This window comes from Phoca vitulina, unplaced genomic scaffold, assembly GCF_004348235.1.
Source record: "Phoca vitulina isolate PV1807 unplaced genomic scaffold, GSC_HSeal_1.0 scaffold78, whole genome shotgun sequence".
Classification (NCBI taxonomy): Eukaryota; Metazoa; Chordata; class Mammalia; order Carnivora; family Phocidae; genus Phoca; species Phoca vitulina.
This window is the reverse complement of record NW_022589781.1, coordinates 5,031,635-5,053,184: the sequence shown is the minus strand read 5'-3', so window position 1 is coordinate 5,053,184 and position 21,550 is coordinate 5,031,635. Positions and strand designations below refer to the sequence as shown.

At 38.1% G+C, this 21,550-nt stretch overlaps 2 protein-coding genes across 4 annotated transcripts in view; both read right to left on the bottom strand.

Moving 5' to 3' along the window:
* Positions 1 to 12,541, bottom strand: part of LOC116625443 (dnaJ homolog subfamily C member 21-like) — a 74,343-nt gene extending 61,802 nt beyond the window's left edge. Inside the window, 1 exon segment of the mRNA XM_032393960.1 lies at positions 12,446 to 12,541. Coding sequence (XP_032249851.1) covers positions 12,446 to 12,541 — 96 coding nt within the window.
* Positions 1 to 21,550, bottom strand: part of LOC116625425 (protocadherin-15-like) — a 1,687,848-nt gene that overhangs the window by 1,377,857 nt on the left and 288,441 nt on the right. The window lies entirely within an intron of this gene.

Here is a 21,550-nt window from a genome sequence, read left to right as displayed (position 1 = left end):
ATACTTATTAACTAGAGAATAAATCTGAAGCTATTACTGGGTGTGCAACACAATGAAACAAAAGATACAAAATATGACAGATTCAAAGACACTGCCAATAAAATGAGGAAATCTAACATGTTCCTAATGGAGTTCCAGAAAGATATACTATAAACATTGGAAAGAAGAATTATATATATTATGTATTTGAACAGGTAATGGAAAACAAATCCCAGAAGTTTTGAAAGACACGCACATACAGATCCAGACAGCCCAACAAAATTCAATCATGGCAAACTAAAGGACATTTTCTCAACAAATTGTTCTGGAATAGCTGTGCATCCACATGTTTAAAAAAATGTTATCGAGACACAGACCTTACACCATTCACAAATATTAACTTGAGAAGGATCAGAGTCCTAAATGCAAAATGCAAAACAAAAAGGATAAGGAAGGAAGAAAAATTCTGAGAACTTTACTTCAAATTTATTAAAGAACTTAAGAGGAAATGTTTCCCAATGAGCTTAAAAATTTAAATGAAAAAGACAAATGCTTAGAAATGTAAATCCAAATTGACAAAAAAAATTTGAATAGTCCTGTAACTACTGAAAAATTGAATAAGTAATTAGAAATCCTGTCCCTCAAAATACTTTGAAGCCCATATATTATTATGGGTGAATTATAGCAAACACTTCATGAAAACAATTGTACTCTTACACAATTTTTTCAGCATACACTAAAAAGGAGCTTTATTAGGCCAGTGTAACCTTGATATCAAAAGCAGATGAGGAAATCAGGTGATTTTCATCCAACTTTTCTCATGAATACTGATGCAAAAATTATAAACAAACCAGTTCCAATTATAGCAAATCAGTTACACGCCAGTGTTTTTAGAATGCATAACATTTGTTAACCAAGTTGGATGTATTCAGGAGTGCAAGTTTCATGTAGTATTTTGAGATGAATTGACATTTTCACCATAATGACAACAACGAGACATATCACCAATGAATAGATTTAGAAAAAAATATTTTATACAATTCATCATCTGTGACTAAATTACATTTAAAAATCCTACAATCTAGATAGTGCATGAAACAAGTTTGTTGTTGTTGTGTTGTTCCTGTTTCTTTTCCCAAGTTTTTATTTAAATTCAAGTTAGTTAACATGTAGTGTAGTATTTGTTTCAGAAGTAGAATTCAATGATTCATCCCTTACATACAATACCCAGTGATCATCACAACTAGCACCCTCCTTAATGCCCATCACCCATCCAACCCGTCCTGCACCCACCTCCCTCCATCAACCCTAAGTTCTCTTAAGTATAGAGTCTCTTATGGTTTACCTGTCTCTGTTTTTATCTTACTTTATTTGTCCTTCCCTTTCCCTATGTTCATCTGTTTTTTTCTTAAATTGAAACATCTTTAATCTTACACAGGTATTTGCAAAATTACCAATAGCAAACATTGCATATCATAGGAAAATATTGGATATTTTTTCCTTTCAGTTTGGGAATGAGAAAAATCCCTGTCATCATTGCTTTTTTTCAACATTGACTGGGGATCCTACTCTGTGCATGAAGAAAGGAAAATAATTTAAGGATATAGGATTGGTGAAAAAAATTATTAGTTCTATGTAGTCTTTTAGCACATGTAAAAAATCCAAAATAATCTATTAAAAATTTAATGAATTTAGCAAGTTTGTTGTAGCAATATACAAAAATTAATTGCAGTTCTATATGCCAGGCATAACTTAAAAAGCAAAAGAAACAAAACTGTTTATTATAGAATAATAAATATCAAATGTGTAAGAACAATTCTAAAAAAGATGGTAATTATCCATAATCCAGTTTTCTATTTGGAAAAATGAGAATCCTTATGGAAAAACTAAAAACCTAAATAAATGCAAAGATGTATATTAGTGGATTTGAAACATGCAATATTATGATGTCATATATGATGATACCTACAGTCAAAAAAAAAAACAACCCTCAACACAATTATTTGTGGAAATACACAAGCTGATAGTAAAATTTATGTGAGAATTCAATGACAGAGACTAGTCAGGAAACTCTTTAAAAAGAAAAACAATGGAGGACTTTTTTATCAGATATAATGTAATATGCATGCATATATACCAGATGCTTATAATACTTATATGAATACCTCAAATATATACAAATAAAATATTGTGAAAAGATGAACAGAATAGAGGCCTCAGAATCAGAGCTACTCACACAGGGGCATTTGATGTAAGGCAAGGTTTGTCCTACAGACAAGTGAAGAGATTAAAAGTTTTGAAAAATTAATACTAGGTTAATTATACAAATATATGTATACCTATGTATATGTATGTTAAAAAAAAAAAAATACCCTGCCTAAAACTATGCACATAAATCAACTGCAGATAAATTATAGATCTAAATGTGAAGTGCAAAGCAACAAAGCTTTTAGAAGTTATACTAAGATAATATATTTTTGACCTTAGGGCAGGGAAAGAATTTTTAAACAGTTCAAGAAAAAGTACTAACCATACAGTATTAAACCTAAGAATCCTTTTCTTCAAAAGATACCATTAAGAGAGTTGAAAAGAAAACCACAAAGTTGAAAAATAAGATCTGTAATACATGTAACCAGCACATATCTTGTTTCAAGTGTATATTTAAAATTTTTTAAATCAATAAGAAAAAGATAAGAGCAAATAGGCCAGTTAGTTGAAAGAGCACAACACAGCTATAATAGTTGTATTCAATAAATATATGAAAAATGCTCTAACATTAATAACCAAGGAAATAAAATCAAAACCATAGTTAAACATCACTACACACATACCAGAAGATCTAAAATTGGTTAATATCAAGGGTGACAATTGTATGGAGCAACTAAAGTCTCATTTGCTGCCTCTGGACATTTTAAGTTATTAACACCACTTCAGAAAAGAATCATTATCTAGGGAAGTTAGATATAGGCATTGTCTGTGACTCAGTAATTCTACTCCAAAGTGTGTGTGTGTGTGTATGTGTGTGTGTGTGTGCAGATATATATATATATATATATATATATATATATATCTATATATATATATCTGTGTGCTCAGGTACACCAAGAAAAATATAGAAGAATGGGGCGCCTGGATGGCTCAGTGGTTAAGCATCTGTTTTTGGCTCAGGTCATGATCCCAGGGTCCTGGGATTGAGCCCCGTATTGGGCTCCCTGCTCAGCGGGAAGCCTGCTTCTCCCTCTCCCACTCCCGCTGTTTGTGTTCCTGCTCTCGCTGTGTCTGTGTCAAATAAATAAATAAATAATCTCTTAAAATGAAATATAGGAGAATGATCACAACAGTTGAATTCATATAACTGAAAAATGAAACAACCCAACTGTTGATCAAAAGTAGAATGAATAAATTGTGATGTATTCACATAATTGAAAGATATGTAGCAATACACATTTCAAAGAAACAAGAATTATCTACAACAAGGTTAAATATCATAAATGTACGGGCATGAAAGAAAAAGACACAAAAGAATATATTCTATATATTTATGGAAAGTCAAAAAAAAAAAAAAAAAGGTAAAACTAAGCCATACTCTTTAGGAATGCATACTAAGTTTGTCATGGAAAAACATGCACAGAGGAGGCATTTCCATAGAATTCAGGAAAGTAGTGTGTTGTGTGGGAACAAGGAGGAATGCTGAGAGGCAGGCAACACGGTCCTTCCTGGTGTGAACACTTGTTACAGAGCTGCGTTCTCTGTGATAAAGCACCAACGTGGAAATACTGGGCTTGCACATATTTATATATATGCTATATATTAAAAAGAGGAAACACATAAAAATAAAATGTACTATTATTTAATGTAGCAAGAAATGTTATCTCAATTTCAAGTCAAATTTAATTGTATTCACTAAACTAAAGGAGGATTTTTTTTTTTAAAGATTGTATTTATTTGAGAGAGATTGAGAACGAGCATGAGCCGGGGGGTGAGAGAGAAGCAGACTCCTTGCTGAGCAGGGAGCCCGATGGGGACTCGATCCCAGGACCCTGAGATCATGACCTAAGCTGAAGGCAGACGCTCAACCGACTGAGCACCTCCTAAAGCGGGATTTTGAGTGTCAACTTTTTTCACTTCAATTGCTTTACTCCATAATAATTTTAGGGACTGCTAAAAAACAAAAACAAAACAAAAACGTAATAAAGTGGTGATTGCAGTTTTATTTGATAGTTGGCCTCAAGACTGAAACAAGGTAATGGCTGGTAAATATTTAAGAGGAAACTTAACCATCTCAAATTTCTGTCCAATTTGTTCTATGCTCAGAGATCATGTTGATATGGGGTTAGAGAGGACATGTCTAAATGCCACCGAGCCACTGTTTTTTCTTTTGATTTCTTCGAGATAGTGTGTGAGAATAGTTTATATTGAAGGATGAACTGAAGAAGAGCACAGAGAGTGAAGATGTGGACAATAGCTGTTCGGATTAAGGAAGAAGAGGACACCAGTACAGCTAATGGAGAGCTTCGCCTGTCTTCATGATCTTGGGAAAGGCTAGTGTGTAGAGGACATGGTGTCAAGATGAGCTGGTGGACATAGGGCTGTAGGAACCAGGAATCAAAGCCTCATTAAAAAAGCTGTGTTCCCCAAGTACTGTGGAGAAACAGCCATGATCCCGCACATGAAGGATCTCTTCCTGTTGAGACCACAGTAATCAGGGATCTCTAGAAATACTTGAACCGAGACATGACTTTAACACCCATGTGTACCAATAAAAAGTATATATATATATGTATATGTATACATACAACTACGTGTATGGTATATAGTATATACAGTATAAAACTACAGAGTTCCATTCATATAGAAAATAATGAGGAAATTTAGCTAAATATGTAATGATTCTAAGGCATAATTTGTTGAATGATTTTGTGATACACTAATATGGAAAATACATTGATTCATCCAACAAATACTGACCAAGAGTTTACCATGAGTTAATGATTTTACTGGGTTCTGGAAACAAAGTTAAATAATATATGCTCCATGGAAACAAGAACCATGGAGCAGAGGAGACACGTGAAACAACTGTGGCAGAGAATAGTTCCAAAAATGTGTTTTGGGGAACCTGGGGTCCCCAAGGCCCTTTCATGGGACCTGAGAACCTAACTCAAGTCCATATACTTGTGGTGCATCATCTGCCATCTTCAGCGTCTGTTCCTCATGAGGACCACGGGGTTTTCAGGAGGTTGTATGTGCTGTGACGGCATCATTGCTCTTGTGTCTAGTAGAATATGTGTTTGTGTGTTCTTGTGTTCAAAATGGTTTCTCGGTACAAAGGCTCTGTGGGGTCCTCAATAATTTTAAGAGTGTAAAGGGATCCTGCAACCAAAAAAGGTTGAGAACCACTTGTATACACAAGTGTCATTTCTATGTATGTTAATTCTATGAAGAAATGACAGGGTGTTTGGGGAAGTAAGGAAAAAATTACTGAGAAAAATCCAGGGATTAAGGGAGATCAAAAGGAGGGACTCCTCAATTAGACTGGGGTTATCCCTGAAAACTTACTCTGGTTTATTCAACCTCATCACCCAATGACATAGAAACCTACAGAGAACGCAAAGGTTTCAAAAGAAGGGAGGGCTTTATAGGCAATGATGGGAAACCACCACAATATATTTTTTAAGAATACAGACTTAAATGGTAAATACAGGCTAATCATAGAGAGTTTTCACTACGACAAGGCCACCAAAGAATTAGTTGTACTTTCTTCTATACAAAAGACAAATGGAGACATGGTTACCTTACAAATACCTTCCCAATAGAGCAATGTGGGTACCTCAGAACGCAACTACCATACGGTAATAAACGACCATTTCCCTCATTCACATTGCTTCCTTTCACTGTAAATGAGATACCTCGAATATCCTGAAGTATAATAAAACCCTTGATAAAAAACATCAAATTTCCTTACAAAATTTATGTTACCTACTGCAGGGATTAAACTTCTTTTAATAGTTGAGTTAAAACATACAATTTCACCTGTTTAGTATCTAGGTATTTGAGGCTTTCACACATGATTCTCGGTTCATCAGATTTTTAAAGGGCTAAAAACAAGCTTTACTTGCCCAAGAAATATTTGCTCTACACTTGTCATTATTATAAAAGATGGTGCTGGGGCGCCTGGGTGGCTCAGTTGTTAGGCGTCTGCCTTCGGCTCGGGTCATGATTCTAGGTCCTGGGATCGAGCCCCACATCGGGCTCCCTGCTCAGCGGGAAGCCTGCTTCTCCCTCTCCCACTCCCCCTGCTTGTATTCCCTCTCTCGCTGTGTCTCTCTCTGTCAAATAAATAAATAAAATCTTAAAAAAAAAAAAAAAAAAAAAGATGGTGCTGATGAAGCCATACATACATACAAAACCCAACTGAACAAATGAAAGGAACATTATTAGTAAAAAACCACCATCATAAAGTATTACATATTATATAAAGTATTTCAGATTCAGTGGCAATGATTTTTTTTTCTTTTCCTAAAGAATAAAATGTTCTTTTTAATTGCCTTCTGTGTTTTTTACATGCATTTCTATTAGAGAGTATAAATATACAGGGTTGTCAAGTCCTCATGCATTATTTGCAAATTATAGCTGTTATTTTAAACACAAATTAAGCAACCCCATGTATTTTACATGACAGGTTTACAATTGTTCATAGAGAACCATATAGGACCTTTATAAAAATTGCCCATGTGTGACTCATCATATTATTACAGTGCTCATGTAAAATTAACACCAGAAAAGTTTAGCTTTTTTTTCCAATGCCAAGGGATTCTGCATTATGAATGGAAATAAGTGAAGCTGGTTGATTTTCCTTTTTCCCTTTGTTTTTTTTAAATTGAGTATAGTCGAGACACAGCATTACGTTAGTAGGTGCATAAAACAGTGATTCAGCTTCTAAGTTCTGCTGCGCTCACAAGTGTAAGCTGCCATCTGTCCCCATACAACGCTATCACAGTATCATTGACGACCTTCCCCGCACCATGCCCTTCATCCCTGTGGCTTCCTCATTCCATAGCTGGAAGCCTGGGTCTCTTCACCCATTTTCCCCATTCCCCACCCACCTCCCTTCTGGTGACCATCAGTTTGTTATAAGTCTGATTCTGTTTTGATTATTCACTTGCTTTGTTTTTTAGATCCCACATGTGAGTGAAATCATAGGGTATTTGTCTTTTCCAGTCTGACTTACTTTGCTTAGCATAACCTCTAGGTCCAGCCATGTTGTCACAAATGGCAAGATTTCTTTTTTTTTTTTGGTTAAGGAATGTTTTATTGTGTGTGTGTATACACAAACACACACCCACATCTTCTTTATCTATTCCTTGATCAATGGAAACTGGAACTGCTTCCATTTCTTGGTACTGAAAATAATGCTTCTGTAAACATAGGGATGCATGTATGTTTTAAAATTAGTGTTGTTTCCTTTCAGTAAATAGCCAGTATTGGAATTATTGGATCATCTGGTAATTCTATTTTTAGTTTTTTTGATAACCTTACATACTGTTTTCCACGGTACCTGTATGCTCTCAGCTTTAGTCTAGCTGTTAGTGTTAATTTTGTACTCTCAAAAATGCTGTGTGGACTCAGGAAATCTTGAAAGATGAGGCTTCTCCATTGCACTGCCTGATGTCATTTAGTGTAGTTACTCCTGACATTTTGCCCCTCATTTAGTATTTAAGAAATTCTCTTCTCTAGAGGAAAATGATGCTATCAGAAGTCATTTCTCTTTTTTTCCCCAGAGATATTTCCAGAACTTCTCTTTCTAGAAATAAGGCACAATCACTGTTACCATTTGAATAGCATGTATTCTGCAAAAATAGATTACACAATTCAGAATTGTAATTGTTAAAAACCATGAGTCATATTGTAGGTGACACGTGCTGGATACTGTTTCACCAACCATAACCTTCATATGGACTTTAGATAACTTCTATCCTCCCAGAATTGTTATTCATGTAGTTAATATTCTAGAGATTGCTATACTTTTTTTTTTTTAGTTTGGGAATAATAATTTTTTAAAAGATTTATGTATTTATTTTAAGAGAGAGAGAGAGAGAGAGAGTGCGGGGGTGGGGGGCAGGCAGAGGTAGAGGGAGAGAATCTCAAGCGGGCACCCTGCTGAGTGTGGAGCCCAGTGCAGAGCCTGACACGGGCTCGATCCCATGACCTGAGCCGAAATCAAGACCTGACGGATTAACTGAGCCACCCAGGCGCCCCAATAATAATTTTTTTTAAGGAAGGAAAGCTATATGTATTTATTCCAAGAAATTAAGTCCTTCCCATTGAGTGTCTCTGGAAAGCCTAAAGCAAGGAGCCCTAAGAAACCAGAAAGTTTAACAAAGTAGTTGGAGGAGAGAGTCCACAAAGGCGCAGTTCTGCGCACACGGACGAGGACACCCTTTGCTATAAAACAGAGCCCCGCGGCTCTCACTGCGCAAACTACCAGGACGGGTCTCTAGAAAGACATGGGGTCCCATCACTACCGCCCTCTGCAGCTTGCACAAGGTCTGAAAGACTGACCTCTACCAAGGGCAAGGCCGCTGCTTTTTTTTTTTTTTTTTTAAGATTTTATTTATTTGACAAAAAGAGCACAAGCGGAGGGAGCAGCACGCAGAGGCAGAGGGAGCAGCAGGCCCCCCACCCAGCAGGGAGCCCGATGCGGGGCTCGATCCCAGGACCCCGGGATCATGACCCGAGCCAAAGGCAGACACTTAACTGACTGAGCAAGGCAGCCTCTTAACAAACATTCTGGACTCCAGATTTGAAAGTTGGACAGATAGTGGGACCTAAGAGACGGTAAAACACCCCCCCATATAGAGTCACTGGCACTTACCACAGTTTAATTTGCATAGTGACCATCACAGTACCCCATGACGATGGAGGGGAAGGCAACAAGCAGAAAGTGATGATGGAATGTAAAATACACAACACAGCATTCATGACGTAGGGGGTTGACCTCAACACTGGCTTCCCCTTACAATCACTCTGAAGGAAGTGTAGAAGTTTGACACGCAAGAATAGAACCAAGTGACAGGAGAGGTCTTTCTGCACATGACTGTCAATTACTTGGGAATAATAATGTACATTATAGATCATTTGGGAGACTTGATTCATTTACTCTCATTAAGGTTTTAGGAGATATGTTAACTTTTATTTCAAAATTAAATATGATACTGTTGCGATTCATTACCTGTTTTCTAGGTCTCACATATGAGGCAGATAATGGGCATTTGATACTATTGAAGAATCGAGCCAAAAACTAGATACCAAAGAAAACTACCTGACTCAAGAGGCCCTGACTGGCCAATGAGGAGGAAGTCTGGACATTAGTAACAATAAGGCTGCAAGAGATTAAATGAGATGAGGTCATGACTTCAGGCTGATACTAAAATCCTATCTTAATGGTCACATGTGGAAGATGCTAGAAAGCCAAATCATTAATCACAAAAATAATATAGGTAAAGAATAAAAATCCTGTTTTGCCTTGAGATAAAATGTATCTTGAAACAACAGTTGATGAGAGAAAATTATTTCTTGAAAAAATGTATTCTTGCTAATAAAGGAGGGATAAGACAATTAGAATATTACCAAATTTAATCAAAAATGAAATAAAACAGTAAGAAACATAAAGCAAAAATGTGGAACTTCATAATAAATCATGCTAGTAGCAACTGAACGCATTTGTAATTTTAACATCACAGTAAGACAGCCCAGAATTTATGTGACTCCCAACGCAAGTTACCAATACCACAGAAGACAGATTCCTGCAAACAAAAAAAATAAGAACTCTGAATCAGAACCACATTTCACTAATTTAGAGGAAATACAGGGGAGTATATAATCAGAAAAACAGCATGCAAGAAACTCTACAGGACAAATCACTCAGTTCCCCCACACCCAAATAAATTCCAAGTAGTTGAACTGCTAGATGTGTGCCTTTGATAAGGCTCCCTCTTCCATTTCCCTGAAACTTTGTGATTCTTCTGTCTGCATTATATTTCACTGTTTCCTTTTCTGTAAGGAGTAGTGACACTCCACCTGGGGTTCTGAGTGCCTAATTTTCCCCCAAATGTATGAAAAACCTGGCATTTGAATACTAAAAAGCAGCTAAATTATTTATTTCTTTTGTAATAATTTTAATTTGGTGTGGAAGCACTTTTAAAACATGGTTCTATGGAGAGGATAACATTAATGGTGCTAAAAGTGTAGAAAGCAATTTATGTGCAGAATGCTGAATACGTTGAAATGCACTCAAAGATTACACATCATCATATGTGGTCATTGTAACCAACACTGGTTGTGGATACTATCATTAATAAACACCTGCAATAAAGTTAATTTCTATTTAGGCATCTTAACCTTCAGGAAGTGGATTTCCATCTGCTACCGGGTCCCCGAATTTGTTGCTCCTATGGCCAAGAACCCTTAGCCCTTTTCTGCCATTTGCTCTGATTCCCAAGAAGGACAAAAGCAAGTACTGTTTGCTCCATTTCTTCTCCCTCTCAACGGACAGATACTATGGTCAATGATCTCCCCTTAGGTCTGCCTCCAGGTGAGGTCTGGGGTTGGTACCACTGTCTTACTAAAAGCTGGGGAAAGAAACTGTAAAGTGTGTGCATGAGGGTGGGCCAGAGACACAAAACCAAAGTGACTTTAGAGGAATCAGAACATCACTGTTGTGTTCCCTGATTAAAAGATTAGTAGGGGATGGAAAGGGAAGAAAACTGTGTGGTATCCCAAAATCTGTGAAAGATTTTCTCTTTCCTGGTGATTCACACCCTGATGGCTATTAGAGGTTGGCATTGCATGGTGATAATTGATAGTAATTTGCTTGTGGTAATCAAGCAAGTTTAAAGAGATATTTATAGATAAATCAAGAGTAAAGCATTAATAGTAGTTTTGAAAAACTGGAGAGATCAGAGACGAACAGGAAATAAACAGTTTGTTATTACAGTTATCTGGGCCAACTACCAAAGGAAATTATGAAGTACAACATATTTTTCTCTAAATCTGAGGAAAAAAAAAATAGAAGATGAATTATGCTCCAAATGCAGCCTTTCTCATGCTGAGAAGGAAAGTAATGGATAGCACCTCACAGTGTAGTTTGCAATCTGCAGCAGGGTTAAGAATCTGTGCAGAAGGGATGCCTGGGTGGCTCAGTCGGTTAAGCGTCTGCCTTCAGCTCAGGTCATGATCCTGGGGTCCTGGGACCGAGTCCCGCGCTGGGCTCCCTGCTCAGCAGGGAGTCCTCTTCTCCCTCTCCCTCTGCCTTTCCCCCCTGCTTATGCTCTCTCTCTCTCTCAAATAAATAAATTAATAATAAAAAAAAAGAATCAGTGCAGAAGTCTGTTAAAAAGCAGATTTCATGCCTCCATGCCCACCCTAATATTATGATTCAATGACGACTGGGTGGGGCTCAAATTTGTTGATCTGTGCACCAAAAGTTTAGAAATACTTTTATATTCTCTACAACCGGGTTTCTTAACCTCAGCAGTATTGACATTTTCACCCAGATAATTGTTTGCTGCAGGTAGGTGTCCTGTGCCCTGTGGGACATTCAGTGGCATCACCAGCTCCTACGCACTAGCTGCTAGGAGCCAGCCCCACTCTCATGCTCTGTAACAGCTAAAAACCTATCCACACATGGCCGTATATCCCCCGGGGGTAGAATTTTACAATTGAGAATCTCAAAAAAAAAAAAAAAAAAGTTTTAAGACAGAATGTGTTATTATAGAAAAAATAAGAAACACATAGAGTCTCAAAAATAAAATTAAAATCTCAGGAGATAAAATGGAAAATAGAAAAGTAGAGTGAGTTGAAAGAAAACTATGGCTCCACTAGAGACTGATGGTCAATGCCATTTTACTCCTAGAGAAAATTATTTAGGCATGAAAAGTTGCCTGTAACCCCATGGAACAGAGGAATGAAAACCAGAGTCAAGAACACAATGCTTTGCTGGCCTCACACTTCATCCAAATGTCTGCTCTGTTCTCTCTGACTCTGTTCCCAAAGTCCAGTTTCATTAAACTAGGGGAGTCACCTCACCCAACCAGACCCATTAGCAGACTTTCTACATTTTCTTTTTTTCTCTCTTCATCTCTCCCTCTCCACTCCAGTCCCTCACCAACCGCATAAGTGGAAAAGAAAAAAAAAAAAAAAAAAAAATATATATATATATATATGTATATATATATATATATATATATATCCCTCTCCTATGGTTTAAACTGTAGAAAATAAAATTAACAAGTAGAGGTTGCAGGCAATCATATTTCTCACAGGAAAGAACACCATTCTCTAGTGAACGAGAGAAGAAAGGCCCTAAGAACATAAAAGAAACCAATATGGAATCAGAGAGGTAGAGAGTTGGCATAGCTTTAGCTCCTGGCACCGCTTGATTAAGAGGCCAAGCTGTATCCTTACTCACTCTGAAATTGCGGTCTTTAACACCACCTTGCATTCTAAGATCCAAATTATTCCATTTATCCCAAGCTAGTTCAGAATACATTGAGATGAAACGCATTTCTGAAGACAAATGACAAATATTATAGAATGTACATGTTTTGAGAGCAGATGCTATAGCTTATTGAGGAGGAAAACAAGAAAGTCAGCATAAAATAGAATCTGGTACTTACACAGTGAAAAGGAGTGAGTTTTGATATTTAGTGACTCATTGTTTAGTGATACCAAAGCATTGGTATGGAAATGACCTCTGAGCACAGAACTGAAGAACACTGGAGTACTTATGGCCCATTCATTCATTCTTCCAGTTTCTAACTGCAACGTGAGAAAGGATGATCTAAGAGGACTGGATATTAATTACAGTGACATACAAGAATGACAGGTCCTTGGCAAGAGATACATGTATACATCTTGTATGAGCCTATTGAATCTGGCGACACAAACCTTAAACAGGGTGAAAAATGCATCCAAAGGCATTTATTGATACTTAGATAGCCCAGGGATAGGTATCTAGTTCTATGTTAGGTGGCTTGTAAGACTTGATCCTTTTAGCATTTATCAGTGACTTTGATAAAGATGTAGAAGGTACATTAATCACATTTTCTAGGTCCATGAGGTTGAAGAGATAGTTATGGCAGATTAGAAATACCCTAAGATCATAAACAGAAGAATGTGACGAGGATTCACCACATGCTACATTTGGGTCAAGGAGCCAGCCACCGTGAGCACTGGAGGGTGAATTTTAGCTCTATACATCAGAACATGCACATACAGGGTGCCTGGGTGGCTCAGTTGGTTAAGCGACTGCCTTCGGCTCAGGTCATGATCCTGGAGTCCCGGGATCGAGTCCCACATCAGGCTCCCTGCTCAGCAGGGAGTCTGCTTCTCCCTCTGACCCTCCTCCCTCTCATGCTCTCTGTCTGTCATTGTCTCTCTCGCAAATAAATAAAATCTTAAAAAAAAAAAAAAAAAAAGAACATGTACATACAAGACTCAAGGTTTAATTAACTTGAAACAATGTATTTCAGCAGCATAATGGGCACACCAAAACGTTAATGCAATTTTAGTTGTCTTTATGTATAAATAAAGGAGGTGACCAATCTTTCTGCACTAATCAGATCACATCAAGGGTGTTCTAATAGTTTTAGGTCAGGTATGAAAAATAACATTGATAGGGCGCCTGGGTGGCTCAGTCGTTAAGCTTCTGCCTTCGGCTCAGGTCATGATCCCGGGGTCCTGGGATCAAGGCCTGCATCGGGCTCCCTGCTCCGCAGGAAGCCTGCTTCTCCCTCTCCCACTCCCCCGGCTTGTGTTCCCTCTCTTGCTATCTCTCTCTCTGTAAAATAAATAAATTAAAAAAAAAAAATCTTTAAAAAAAAAAGAAAAATAACACTGATAAACTAAAACTCACCCAGAGCACTATAAACAAAACCCCAAACTGTTTTTGAGGTCATTTTATATAAGGAATGGTTGACAGTCTGAAGTAAAAAATAGAAATTTGGGACTTGTCAGCTTTTAGTTTATGAAGTGATTTTCCACTTGTATTGATTTTACCTAGAGGTGATGAGAGAAACTTGAGTACACGGAAAAAACTATAAAGAGGAATCTGTACTAAGCCAAGTATCGTGTAACTGCCCCCCCCCAAGTTTGGCTATGGAGAGAGCTCTTTCTACCAGTAGAGTGTTACCCAGAAAATATAAATAAGACAACAAATATAGTTCTTTTTTGTGAAAGGGACAGATGAAAGGACTGCCCCCATTCACACAATAGAGCATTGTACAGAAGCAACTCATAACTTTAATTATCTTTCTTCTTCCATTTAGTATTAAGAAACAAACATCTAAGCAATAAAAAAGGAAGCATAGTGTACATGTGTACACATATATGTGCATATATACATATGTAATATAATATGTATTTGTCATTGTGTATACTAATAGATTATATACGTTTCATATACTTTATATATTTTATAGATGGCATTTTTACACCTATTGGCAGAATGGCCATAAGACATGTAGCCCTGTTTACATGGGACAATATAGGTTTATGCTTGTAGCACTGGTATAATTGTTTTCATATCTCCTACACTCCCCAAATTATCCTGGTTTAGATGATAAAGTATATGGTTACCTTAGGATGGGAAGCTAATCATTTCATAATTGTCTCTTCTCAGTTGGTATTTGTTATGTTTCAGGGTATATGCCATGCTCATATAAGACTTCATGGTTTTCATGCAAAACTTCCTCTGCATGGCACAAATAGTGTAATGGTAAGAAGACATCATGAACATCAATATAATACATCTGTATATAACAAATCTCATGTCTATTATTTTTCTTTCCAAGAAACAAGAATATTATTAATAGTTAATTTAACCAGTCAGAATATCAAGAATCTTATTCTCCCAAGTATAGGAAAATAAAAATGGACAGATTTTATATATTTTATGGACAATAATATGAAATGTGATGATCTATGGAATTTTGTTTCAAGCAAATGTTGATAAACATTTATGTAAATTTTTTTCTGTGCCTACTAATATTTCTGTGCCTGATAAGTTCAGTGAATCAATGATTTTCAAATACACTTTATAATTCATATATATGTAGACTACAGCTTTTTAAATACCCCAGTATTTCAAAATTTATGCACTTTGTAATCTCATTTTCTTCTTTGTTTTGTTTTTCTATATGGTAGAGCTTTATTGGTCTTATATTCATCCTTAACTCCTTTTATCACATCAAGGCTTTTAATAATAAGCTTAACTAGCCAAATAGTGAAGATTTATTGCTTTAATAATACATGTTGGGATATCATACCCTCAGTACAAAATCAAGTTCTTACGTTTATTTTTAAAGGCCTTCTTACCTTTTACGTGTGTAAAGACTACTGTAACTCTCTACTACCCTGTGATCCATAGTATCTATCTATCAAATGTACTGACTGCGAAATTAAAATACCACCCTGTCCATAAAAAAATTGGCTGCACCTACAACATTAAGAAAGTCACTGTTGTACTCAATGAGAATTGGAATGATAAGAAATGAAGATTTTTAATGAGAATATGTTTATCAAACTAATATCATAGTAAAAGCATTTACTGAATATTTTCCATTTTAATAAATAACTATTCTAAGTGCTTTGCATGTATCAACTTGTATACTTTTCACAATCTTCTTCAAGGTTAGTACTATTATTATTTACATTTTGTAGATGAGCAACTGGTTTTGTTTGGACTGAGGTAATGTTTATTAGCAACTGGATTTGAATTGGATTAGAAGATTAGTAGTATAGATGCTAACAGCAGCCAAGGGAGAAAATAAGTATGTCAAGAAAGTCAAACTTGCACTTTAATATATATACATATCTTCTTAATGTCAAAGGCAAACTATTTTCTGAGTCAATTTTATTCATATCTTCAATGGCTTGTTTCCACCATTCTTGCTTTGTGAATGACCTGCAAGGTGAAATCCATTTTTTTTTTCAAATTTGTTTATGGTTATTTATGGGATTAATAAAATTGATGATTATTTAAATTATCTGAATAAACTATACAGTATGTAAGAGCATATAAAAATATAAAGTATTTAGTTTAAAAAATAATTTGTCTTTTGCTTTATCTGTTTTCAAAAAATTGAAAAAAAAAAAAATGGAGAGGGGCACCTGGGTGGCTCAGTCATTGAGTGTCTGCCTTCGGCTCAGGTCATGATCCCAGGATCCTGGGATCGAGCCCCACATCAGGCTCCCTGCTCCGTGGGAAGCCTGCTTCTCTCTCTCCCACTCCCCCTGCTTGTGGTCCCTCTCTCGCTGTGTCTCTGTCAAATAAATAAATAAATAAATAAATCTTAAAAAAAAAAAAAGGAGAAATTGTGTAAGACCATAGAATTTACCAAAAACACCTATATGACAAAACCTACAGACTCTGTAAGTCAGACTCACTTGCGCAGTCATATTAATTTTTGTGTGTTTTAAACAGCCAGCCAGGCTTTGTGACTTCTTGCCACAGGGATTCTAGCAGGACAGGAAACAGAAGCAGCTTTTCTCCCGGTCTTGCAACATGATGGACCCAATAATGAGATTACCCCAGGGAGCCACAGATGCTTCCTGTCCCAGCAGCAGCAAGGACTCGGACACTGCTTCCGTGCAGGGAAGTGGTGGGACCTCGGAGCTGCAGGTGGCTTCTAGGAAGCAGAGTCCTTGTCCCACGCCTGGTCTCACACTCCAGTTTCCCGAGCTCCCAGTGTGGCACAGCAGGGCCAAGGCCGAGTGGACGGAGCAAACTTCCTCCCAACCCCGGGGGACAGCCCCAGTGGAGCAGGCAGAGGTGGGGGCACAGGGACGAGAACCCAAACTTCAGTTCACAGCCAGCTTGCAGGGAGAAATCAGGAATTAAGAAGTCTTCAGCTCAGGCAGGCTGAAATGCAGGCCCTTGAAGACTGTGAGAAGGAGAGATATTTCCGCTACAGCAAGCAAAATGTTTTACTCCAATGTTAACTGGGGACAGAAACTGGAGTTGATGTGGTAACCTCTTTAGAGACCAGCGTTTATCTCCTCAGGCTTTCCTGTCTGTTCCATGCTCCTTCCTCTGACAAATACTTTTTCTCTTTACTTGAGGCTTCTTTTTCCCTCTGACCCATTATCTCTTCCCATAGCCCCTCTTCTTGTTCTCTTTAGATAATGACCTTCGTGGCTTTGTTGCCAAGTATAACTGGCCAGATTCTTGCAGTTCTCAGTTCAAATTGCTGAAAAAAGAGATCTGTGTGATTCAGCTCATCTTGAGAGAAATCAAGTGCCTAAAGTTTTTGGTCACTATAGTCTGGGAATTGGCTGGTGTCAAGGCAGATGCACGACACTCCTCAATTTGCATTGGCAGGAGAGAGAAGTAAAGGACTTACATGGTTCAAACATTTATTCATTCATTCAAGCAAGCAAATATCATGACCCACTCATGTTCCATGCACACTTACTAAAACAGCAAAACCAGATAAAACTCCCTGCCCTCACAAAGCTTCCATCGGAAACAAAAATAACCATACATAATAAGTTAAATGTATCAAATGTTATATGATTGGGGTTACAGAGAAAAATAAAGCACTGGTGGGTGATAAAGAAGAGGGGTTTAGTTTTGACCAGGGTGGACAGGGAGATATTTATGGAAAAGTAACACCGAGTAAACATGTAACAGAAGGGAGCAAACAAGCCATAGGCAGAAAAGCTTCCCAGCAAGAAGGAGAGTTAAGTGGGTGAGGGTTCAAATGAAGTTTGTCTGGAAAAGCTCAAGGAGTAGCAAGAAGGCCATTGGGTCCGAATGGGGTGAGTCTGACCTCGATGGCAGAGGATGAGGAGGTCCCACTGTGGTTATCTTGGTTTTTGTCCAGAGTGATAGAGACGGACACTGGAGGGTCTCACACAAAGGAGTGACATGATTTTACTTGTGTTTTAACATGTTTCCACTGTACACACCATGTTGTGGATAAAATGCAGGAGTTTGGGGGAAAGCAGACATGAATTAGGAGTGGGCTGAAATAATTTGCAGGAGAGCTGGTGATGAGTAGGACCAGGCTGAGGGGACAGGGTTTAAGGTACTCTGGAGGTAGAATCGATAAGATCTGATGGGCTGCACGGGATTTGTGGCAGAGAGAAGGCTCTGGCCGTGCCACCAGGGGGACAGAGTTGCTACAACCTGGGTGGGAAGACCCGAGGGGCAAATGCAAAGAGAGAACCATCAGAAGCTCAGTTTCCATGAGACTTTGAGATACACAGGCAGAGAGGTCCCTAGGCAACTGGGTGCAGACTTGTTGGGATGGGTCCATGCTGAAGAAAGAAATTTGGGAGTGACGATGGTAGAGACGGGGTGTAAAGTTCTCAGACTGGGGAGGACATCAGAGGACACGCACACAGTCCAGAGCTCCCGTCCACACTGCACACGGGGACCCTGAACAGAGGGCAGCTCAGCCTGGAAGGTGACAGGGGCAGGGTGACCTCACACGGTGACAATGAGTGAGAGCAGGGTGACGCTCTAGTAACCCTCGCTTCCTATCTCTGAAGGACTTTGCACAAATGCTTCCTGGATCATCGCTTACCTCACGCAGAATTCTGGGAATAGATAGTATTTTTAAGAATTCCTCTCATATATCTACCCCACATCTTACTTAGTTGATTCATGCTATTTCATGATGTTTCACCCAAAGGTCACCTCTCCAGCAATCATATATCCCACAGATTCTCCAACCTGCAGTTCCCATTCTTCCTTTCTGTGCTGCCTGAGAAGTAGATTCTGTAGCTTTTATTCCCAACATGCTTGTCTTTACTCAAGTAGCCTTTCTAACTACCCCCAAGTGCTTCATGAGCAGGGCTGGATGATTTGCCCTGATCTTCAGGACTAGCCTCCCTTCTGAAGGACTACACTTCTCATCCTTCTGTCCACTGCCCCTGCTTTCCCATATTTCATTCTCATATGTCTCCCTATTTCCTTGTATTTTTTTAAAGATTTATTTTAGAGAGAGAGGGTGGAGGGCAAGTGGGGGAGGGGCAGAGAGAGAGGGAGACAAGCAGACTCCTGCTGAGCATGGAGACAGACCCCAGGACCCTGCAATCATGACCTGAGCCTAAACCAAGAGCCACCTAGGCACCCCATGCCTCCCTATTTCTTTTTAATCAAATAATATCTATTTTGCACCCCAATATTATTAACACGGTAACACGAGATTGATAGTTATGCCTATAGCATAACAAAACATGCCAAGCCCAGCTGATTCATCTGTGGTGCCCAGTAGCGGACTGCTATTTAAACGCTGGAAGCAGATCCCAGTGTTTGGGGCTGCCACATACCACTTCATTCAAGGCTCCCCAAGTGCCATTCATCATCATGCTCTATAAAATGGAAGGTGAACTATTTTACTGTGAGAATAATGGTATAACACCACTTCAAAGCCCTAAGCCAGAGTTGAACTATGGCAATTCCCACACCTTCTTGTCAGTCCTGCACTCTATAAATCAAAGTTAAATCATTTCAGAGAACATCCAGCTATAATTTACACTACCCTCAAAGCTCACAGGTGGAAAGACAAAATTTTTTCCAATTCTCAATTTATTTGCAATGGTAAACTGTGTACAATGCTCCTGTTTTCTTGTTCTATGATGTACTTTGTTTTTCCTTTTGTTGAAGATACTGGTGTTTTCTATAATAGCTTAGTTTGCCTTTATATTTTATTATTTTCTTATATAGTCTGGTGGAAAAGCATCTAAAATTCAGAAAAGATGTTTCTTTTCAGAGAATACATAAATCCAGGTCAAAATAACTATTTTTGTTAAATTGTGGTTTTTTGGTTATATTAATACAAAAATAGTTTATAGTGATGTTTGTTCTGTCTCCTGCAGATGACATTGATAGGCACAGGAGGGCATGCCATGATTAACCCATGAGTAGATGCTGATCTAAGCAAGCAGGGTACTCTAACACCAGACCAAAGATGATTTCAAAAACAATCCCTACAGGAAAACAAAACAAAACTAAAAAAGCCACACCAAACCCCCCCCCCAAAAAAAAACAATAACAGCTATGATGCCAGATTAACAAACCTTGACTAAAATAACAACCTGCTATTGTTTGACACTTAATACTACATCACACCTCATTTGTCATCTAACCCACACAAAGGAAACCTATAAATACTTATATGGTAAATAATAGCCCTGATCAAAGATCTAAACAGTTGTGGACATGAAAAAGTATCAAAGATAAATGAGCAGATCTGGTGGTTCCATATAGAGAAGTGCTATGTTTTATGCATTTTGCTACCAGCTTGTGTCCGAACCATTCTCTCATAGTGTGGGGACCCACTGCAGTCAGGAATAGAGGGGGTAGAATTCAGTTCTGTAGCTGACCGTGCAGGCTTTCTTCCTAGGATGAACGTTTCCTTTCATCCTTTCTAACAGACTCCAATTTTAATTTGAGGTACATGTGGATCCAGGAGAGTTTATCCCATTCCTCACTGCAAGGTTCAAGCAGGTTCCACAGATGTAACCACTTGCATCCCACTGAATAACTCAGCACTGAACATGTGGTCAAACGGAAAGCTTTGAATTTCAGGACCTTTCAGGGAGGGGAGGGCAGGAAGGAAGCCAGACTTCTGAACCCCTGTGGCATGCATGAAACCAGGCCCAGTTATCCCCATTGTGGATTTCTTTCTATTAACCCTGGCGTCAGTGTGAGTCAGTGTAAGTCATAGGTTATCTTTCTTGCAAACAAAAACATCTTAACTGATGTAGGTCTACCCTGGCTGTGTAGGGTCTTCTGAGCTGAAGCTGTAGGTGACAGAGAAGTGAGACCCAAGGACAAGCTGGTAAATTGGAGAAACTGACAGGTTATTAGAACCTACAAGGAGAATGAAAAGGATATAGTGGAAGTATTTCTTTTTAGGTTAAGTTGAAGGAGGTTTACCTGAGAAAATGCAAAGCTATACAATATATGGGAAGTAGCCTTACAAAGTAGACCAAGGACAAATGGACTGTTAGTTTTTACTTCAGAGATAATTACCCCTAGCCAGTGCAGTTACTGAAAATATAGTCTCCTGAAACAGAAAAATACAAAGTTACCATTGATGGCTTAAGCAATTCTAAATTATGCACATTATTACATACACACAGAAGGTTCTGTTGTATGTTATACTCTTTTTAGGACAAAATCAGTGGGTTAGCCCCACATGTGTGCTTCAACAATAGGATGCACTGCATTTCCAGTTCATATAAATCCATTATCCTTGGGTTGTAAGGATTACCTCGCATCACATTGTTATAAATAATAGCTTCATTGGAAATTCTTGTACACCAAACACGTTTAACCTGTATCTGATTATTTCACTGGCAAATGTATAGACCTGGAATTAAGTAAACAAACCATTTAATTTTAAATAAATCCATTCAAAGATCTGCCAACACTATAAATGTTTAATAAATGTTTTGAAAATTTGGAATATCAGGGAGCCTGGGTGGCTCAGTCAGTTAAGCATCTGCCTTCGGCTCCAGTCATGCTCTCGGGGTCCTGGGATGGAGTCCCACATCGGGC